This window comes from Aplysia californica, unplaced genomic scaffold (genome assembly GCF_000002075.1).
Source record: "Aplysia californica isolate F4 #8 unplaced genomic scaffold, AplCal3.0 scaffold01147, whole genome shotgun sequence".
NCBI classification, from domain to species: Eukaryota; Metazoa; Mollusca; class Gastropoda; order Aplysiida; family Aplysiidae; genus Aplysia; species Aplysia californica.
In genome coordinates, this window is record NW_004798417.1 from 124,053 (window position 1) to 132,037 (window position 7,985).

Below are 7,985 nucleotides of genomic sequence, written 5' to 3' on the forward strand. Positions count from 1 at the left end.
AGAGAGAGAGAGAGAGAGAGAGAGAGAGAGAGACGAAGGAAGAGAAGGGAGAAATAGAGAAAAAGAATGTTCAAAACAGATACAGAGGGAGAGAAAGAGTGAGACAAAGAAGAAAAAAAGGGCTGAATTGAAATAAAAGCTACAAGACAAAGGGGAAACAAATGGGAAATTCCCCTAATGAAATGTCCAGGAAGAAAGGAAATTGCAGCTAAACGGTCATTTTTAGGGTACAATCCAACAGACAATGTTTAGTGAAATATTTAAAATATTAGAATATGAGTACAGATTTCAGCACAGTTTCTGTTCTAAGCAACAATAGTTAGGCTTTACATTTACAGTGGATGAGAAGTAGAAATAGAGGGGAAGGAGAGGGGAAAATGGGAGAGAGGGGGGAGTAAGGAGTTGGGAGCAAAGATGGATGTGGGGGGGGGGGGGGGGAGGGGAGGAGGAAGGAAGATCATGGAGAGGCAGAAAAGCTGTCAAAGCATTGAGTACCAAAAATAATAAATTACATGCATTGCGTACAAACTATAGAATATTTTTTATACCAAGCAGCAAAAAGACTCAGCGACCTGATCCCTTGGATGATGGGCTCCTGTCTAAAGGCATGTTAGGGTTAATTTTTCTTCTTTGTAGTTTTAGTAAGAGTTTTACAGCAGCGACACCAACAGGTTACAAAAGAGCTGAATATTAGAGTTGCTACTAGAGAGTAACATACAAAGAATGGAAGGAGACAAAAGGACAATAGATGTTAGGAAAGAAGGAGCAAACCACACCGAAGCACCCATCAACCACCCACTAGGATTTAAAGAAGACAAAAATCACTGGTCTCAAGTTATGTAAACTAACACAATAAATTATGAAAACATTCACAAAAGAAACTTCATATTAAAACTACATGCATGTAGGTATACAAATGGATATGTACATACAAACTAAGATATATATATATATATATATATATGTATGAAGATACAAGATATCATTAATTAAAGAGATAAAAAAATAAATAAGGGAGTTACAACCAAAATAATAGAAATTGTTCCGTGGCTTTTTATCTTTTCCTGCACTGTATTTTAAAGGAAAAAAAATGTTTGCCATAGTTATTAATGAAAGAGAATCATGAGGCCATAACATCTTGGGCACAAGACTTGACACCCACCAGACGGTGACATACCACAAAAAGCTCTTCGATGACACACTGATGTAAAAAGGTTGCCAGCAGGCTACACGCCCATTGTGTCACATGATAAGTTTAGACCAATGAGGAATCTGCAGTAATACATTTTATACAGGTGAATGTAAACTTTTCTGAGCAAAGAATTAACGATGAATAATTTTGAGTTGTAAATATTGCTGTCTCAGTTTGCCTCTATAAACCATATCACATCAAAAGTGCCTTAAATCATTGTGAACAAACATATATAGAAAATGTGAAACATGATATGAGGTTGGTATCATGGTGAGTTTATACAATGTGCACAACTATTTGGTACATAACCAAAAACAAATAAACCCCATATCTTTCTACATCCTTACAGTAACAAGCATGAGCAAATGATCAAGAGGGGATTTTTCTTCTCAGTTTTGGCAAAGTTTTACAATACTTGCAACACAAATGGGCCATAACATAAGTGCCAAAGATTAAAGGTTTTACCAGAGAGTAACATACAAAGAAAAGAAGGAGGAGAGATAAGGACAATAAATGTTTGATAGAAGTAACAAACCACATCAGATTCAAAGCACCCACCAACCACCCATTAGAATTAGAAGTTTTTCATGTCTCCCTGGTCAAGACGAGGATAAAATTCAAAACGCAAAAGAGCGTAAACACCCCCCCCCCCCCCCCCCAGTCATCAACTGCAACGCTCATACTGTAAGAACATTAGCAACAACACTGTAGATGTAGAGCTTTCCATATAAGGATCTCAATTGGAAACGTGACTTTTTTATGAAATGTTGCTGTTCTTATGCCCCCATTGACACAATTTACATTATTTAGGAGGCGGGCTTCTCACCCTGCCTGTTAGGTCTGAGAGGGATATAGCATCCCAGCAGATAGGCTGAGACACTCGATAAAAATTCTCCTCACTCCATGATTATTAAACTCGGGGCTCCTGGTCACGACAGTGAAGCACTTATCTGCAACACCAAAGATGGCAGAGAAAACACGGGGACAGAACACGCAAGTCGAAATAAAAAGAGTCAAACAAAAAGGCACAAAGTGAGAGCAAGGAACAACAGCATAAACCCAGGCAGATCAAGGTAGATCAATAGAAATACTGGCATCAAAATGTAAATAACAACAAAGTCACAGTCCTTCCGATATTCCATTACAACTGAAGCATAAAAACAAATATTGATGACCAAATGTTCATATGTACTAAGCCCCAAATTTAGACCAAAAAATATTTAAAAATTCAAAAAAATTCATGGTTTCTTAATCAGAGGAATTGGTTGCATGTGCTACAGAAATGTTTTGTCACAATTAATATTCTAAATGTTCAGAAAAGAAAAACCAAATATGCAACAAGTAGGTACAATTGTTAAAACAATGAAGGTTTTTTTTTTCCACTCTCCTGAAAAACTTTGCTTTCTAGGCTTAGAACAATTGAACAGCTTGCCAAAAATATTATATTATATTACGTTCCATAGTTATATATATGAATGAAAAAACGGTTTCAGTGGAATTCAACTCCACTTGTGAATCAAAGAAAGCTGTCTGAAAATCCCAATACTGACAACTAAACATTGAGCTCTGACAGAGCTGAGAGAAAAGTTACAAGTGCTACAATATCATCAGTGTCCGGCTGTAACAATGTGTCTGCCAAAGTAGGTCAAACACATTTGGGGTGGGTAAAATGTAATTTCTTTCTTATCATTATCATCTTCTAGAATTGTTCAAAATTTTGAGTACTGTTCACTTTACTTATTACAGTACCACCTATTATAATTGTGTGTGTAAAAATACATGATTTCAGACAACATACGAACTGACCTAATTTGGCGGCTACACAAACTGAGTCGGACACCGACAACATACAACATTATGTAAAGACTTCAACTCTGGTCTTCAACGCTTCTTTTAAGTGTCTCAGCAACAGAGTCAACGGGAGGCCGAACAATGAGGCACACAACACACTGACGGAACAGAAAGTAATAACTTATTTTAAAATACTCAGAAAAGTATAATTAATAGTTCCCAGAAACAAAACATCCATGAACTAAGATCACAACAAAATACACACATTTACACTTCTCATTTTTCAGGCGTTTTTAGCTTCTACAAAATAAAATCAAAGCAGACAAGTCTTTTCTAATATCATCAAAAATATGATCTTAATCATCAATGCATTTTGATAACACGGCAATGTGTGTCCTCTAAAAAATAAAATTGTATAAACGTTTTTTCTCAATCTTAAAAAGCCACAACGGAACATCATGTGGACGTTTGTTGCAGTCCTCATAACAAGCTTGAAACTTTACAAAAAAAAAAAAGTTGGAATCGTCACATTAACAATACAAAACCAATGCAGTAAACACATAACTTTATAGATTGTAAAGTGAATAGAGCTTGCTGTTGAGCAGGAATTTGGGCTATACAAATGCTTTCTATTATTGTTATTATTACTATTAACTATTATTATCACTTTGATGAAATAAAATACAGCAAAAATGTTCAGCACTACTAAAAAATACATACAAGCTGGCCGTGCAAAAGTAAAGAACATCACAGAGATTTAACCAAGGAACAGCGGAAAAATTCAAAGCGATGCTTCATGGTTTTCAAATAAATAAAATCAAGTCAACAAAATGTTCACAGAGAACGATGCAAATAAATAGGGCCATAGAATGTGACAACTGCTCTCCACAACCAGTGCAGGCACACAGCCACACATAATATAACAACAAGAAAAATTATGATGATTATAATGATGATGATGGCTATCCACAGAATTCTAATGCCCAGTTATATAACTTCAACATAACCCAAGAGGCAAATGTTAATTTATGATTTTATGTGAACATGATATTTAGGACTGGAAAAATCTAACATGAATAGAATATTTAGCTGTAAGAAAAAAAAAAGAGCAGCATCGGCGGCCATGTTCAAGAGATTAGCCAGGGGGGGGGGGGGGGGGGGGGAAGTCTTCCCATTTATGGTAAGTTACCTACAATGGCCGTGTTCTACACATCAGTCGTGCCCTATCTCATAGAAGAAGGCCACATAGCAGCAGTTTTGGTGAGCAAAGGCTGAAAAGGAGCTGCCCTCTGGTAGAAAGAAAAGTTTTAGCAGAGAAAAATCTATAAAATCCCAAAGATTTATAACGAGGCCACGTATATCGATATATATGAATAAATAAAGGCCAAATATAATACTAGAACTATACATATACAAAAGTCATCTGCTCTAACCAATCGCGAATATGGCTTCCTGTAACTTGGACCCAAATACGTATTATTTCTCATCGTTGCCACAGAGTGGAACATGTTTTTGTTTTATTCTGTGCCACTGGTGTCACTGGAGAGTGATCTACTAGGAAAAGACGGAGGAGAGAAATAAATGATAGATTCTGGATCAGAAAAATGGAGAAAGCCACACCAGCGCACCCATCAACCACCCACTAATGGTGACATATTACAAGACCTCTACTGAACCAGCAAATAGATACAAGCCCATCTCCATTTTTCCCAGTATAATTTTTGCTGTCCCCTAGTACAAACAGCAATTCACTCGATCCAAGAACCAGCCTAGTGGTAAAAAGACTAGGTGAACCTTCTAATCATAACTTTGCACTTTCCAGGCATCAACAGTTTAATCTTGAGAGAAAGCAAAGAAAATCAATCAAAACACCAATCCCTTCACCTTCCCTCTATCTGTTCACCTTCCTTCCTTTCCTTTACACACCTGTGTGGTCTTCAGTACCTTCAAGTGGTTGGTCATTACGATTGAGTGAGAGAAGTCAAATTTTAAAAAGACAGAAAGTTGATAGAATTACCTGGTCTATTCACTCAGCGAGCCATGACCGAGACTCTGTACAAGTGAGCAAAACCAGTCCTATTTTGGCAGTTGTAATATGAGGGAACACACACACAATTTTTAAACATTGAAACCTCCTCCCAGCGGCTCGCAGTCAGAACCCCTGTGCCGGTGAGCCGCTCGGGCACATTCCTTTACGACGACTTCGACATCAAATTACTTTTCGGCAAATGCCAAAAACAGGTCTCTTATACCGGAAGTTCATTCATTAGATGAAGAACTATCAAAATAGGTTTGCTAGTGTCGATTTAATGACCCATTTAATGATGTTTGTCATTTTTAGATTTAGCACCAAAAAGGGCCCCTGCATAGTGGGTTTCCCCCCTTGGAGATAAAGAGCTTGAAAATATCCCAATATTATTTCTGATTAAGAAATTCTTTTTCAAGAGCCAGATTTGAAAATTGAAACAGACATCAGTAATCAAAAATATGAAACAAAATAAAAAGGGGAGGGTAAAGTTGATGAGTAAAAAGTCATAAAGTCATAAAACCTTGAAAGTAAAACAAATCTCCAAACCAGGATAGCATCTCAGTATACAAGACGTGGTGTTCCAAATCAGATCTTCAAGTTTAAAAACATTTAAATGACAACAAATTACATTACATGCAACATTCATTTTGAGTTTTAGTACCTCATCCTTCTCCAACCCAATCATATTACTGCACATTAAAGCATGTTAGTTTTTTTAATGCATAAAAATACAATATCCTACTACGAAGCACAAAAATATGGTATTATTTATAAGAATTAAAATACTGCATTTTTCAACTCTTGCATGTGTTAACTCACTGACACTTGACACAAGTGGTACATCTTTGTCAAAATAAGCCGCTGAAGTTGGACATGTGACTAAAACTTCAGTCTATCAAACATCTGGCTCTAAATTTAGTAATATTTTTAGGTCTGTCTTGCGAATTAAATTTCCTGTGTTTTAGCAAATAACACACAAACCACAGATAATGTGACTAAATAATATTTTTTTCAAAGTGTGTACCATTTCATTGCTCTCATTTCTCTTTACAATATCCCCTGAAGTCTGTACGTACGACTGAAAAGTATTCTTACATATGTGACATTCAATGATAAACAAGACAAACTCTGGAAAAATAATGAGGGGGAAAAAATAGGGTCATTTTAAAAACCTATCACTCCAAAACTAATTATGATAATTTTGTTTCTGTTTTTTTTAAACAACTTTTATTTATACATATATATATATATGTGTATAATACCAATTTTTGTGTAAATTAAAAAAAAAACCCAAAAAAAACCCATCACTCAGCTGGTCTTTGGGAGTATATTCAGCCAAAGTTGCTGGTGTTCAGTGAGTTAAATACATGCAATAACAGAAAAAGAATCACTTGCACATCAGTAGGTGCAAGATATTCTGGTATAAAGATTACAAAAAATGACAATCTTGTTCTAAACGACCTCATAATTTTTATATAGTAGCAAAGGATTCCATATGAATAAGTCCATGAATTAAAAAAAAAAAATGCTGGATAAAAATTAGCTGGTCAGCTGTTTCGCCTCCTTTTTCACGTCTCCCTTGTCTTGTTCAAAGTACATGAAGTCCTGAAAACAGAAAAATATTTTAAAAATTGAAAAGGACAGGAGCACAGAAACAACATCAGTAAGCACGGACAAATTTTTCTCTTTGTTGCGTCTTTACCAGAGACTCAAAAGACTCATACAATTTAATTTTGGGTTCTCCCGAGCCCCTATGTGCTCGAATCTATACGGTTAATCGATAAATACTGGGTTGCTTCCTTGTCAAGAAATCAAATCCAAGCAACCTCTATATAGTTTACAGGAAAGAGGAAAAAACTGTTTCAGTTCTTTTACAGATTGTGTCTACATTAATTATGTATCTTTTCTTGCTCATTTGGAATTTGAAGTTCCACCAAATATTTCTTGAACACATGCAACTGATACCACAAATCAAAGAAAGAGCAATAAAATATATTTTTGTATTTGGGATAAGTACATCTGAACAGCTTGCAAATAGTATGATTTACCATAAGCCAGATAGGCTCAAGCTAAAGGAGCCCAAGAAACAAGCTCAAAAATACACATTACACTAGTGCCAACTTGCTAAGAAAAATACTTCTGAACATGTCCGATCCTTTGGACACAAGGACTCAAATTTACAGATCGTAGTCTAATACATCTAGCAGCAAGACTATTTTTCAACAAAGTGCAATATGATATAATGCATAAGTAGGACCAATGTATAATTTCAGAAACCTGAATTTCAATATTTATTCAGAAAATTGGCACTTCTGACAGAAATACTATATCTCAAGGAGTCTCTGGTCCTGTAAAAACTATAGTTGAGACCACAATCACAAGCATAAAGTCAGACAGACGTACGATCAAAAAGACGGCCCCGAGGGTCGTGGCCTTGGTCTTGACGTCCAGGTCAATTGGGAAGGTCACGCCAAAGTTGTCGGCGTCAGTGAAGATTTCCTTGGCCAGGCCCGACCACTGCTTGGTGATCTGACCCACATGGGTGGACTCGTCGGGAGAGGTCACCTGCAGGACCGAGGACGTTAGAGACACATGTCAGTAGGAGATAATGTTTGTTTGTTGAAGTTAAGAGAAGAACATCTACACAACAACAGTCACCAAATAATAAAAACAATAAAAATAATGATAATAATAAAAATGATAATATTAATATTAATTACAATAAAAATTAAATAACAATACAGGGTGTCTAAAGAATAAAAAAGACCCACTAAAAAGGCAATATCTCGGTCACCTCTGCACTGATTTCAACAAAACTTCGAAAAAAGAAAATTCAGCCAGGGGAATGTCATGCTTATAAATATGACGAAAATCAATCAATGTGTAAAAAAATATTGCGTTTTAAATTTTCTGCCAAAACGGGGTGAAATGCCAAACTTTGCCTTCTGTTCAGCTACAGGGATGTGATTACCT

The 7,985-nt window shown here is 36.0% G+C and overlaps 1 protein-coding gene across 1 annotated transcript in view; it reads right to left on the reverse strand.

Moving 5' to 3' along the window:
- Nucleotides 1-5,722: 5,722 nt before the first annotated feature.
- Nucleotides 5,723-7,985, reverse strand: part of LOC101850220 (phospholipid scramblase 2) — a 17,184-nt gene continuing 14,921 nt past the window's right edge. Inside the window, exons 7-8 of the mRNA XM_005111903.3 lie at nucleotides 7,416-7,577; nucleotides 5,723-6,617 (exon numbers count right to left, since the gene is read on the reverse strand). Of these exons, the coding sequence (XP_005111960.1) occupies nucleotides 6,552-6,617; nucleotides 7,416-7,577 (228 nt within the window). The 3' untranslated portion in view covers nucleotides 5,723-6,551. The remainder of the gene's footprint in view (nucleotides 6,618-7,415; nucleotides 7,578-7,985) is intronic.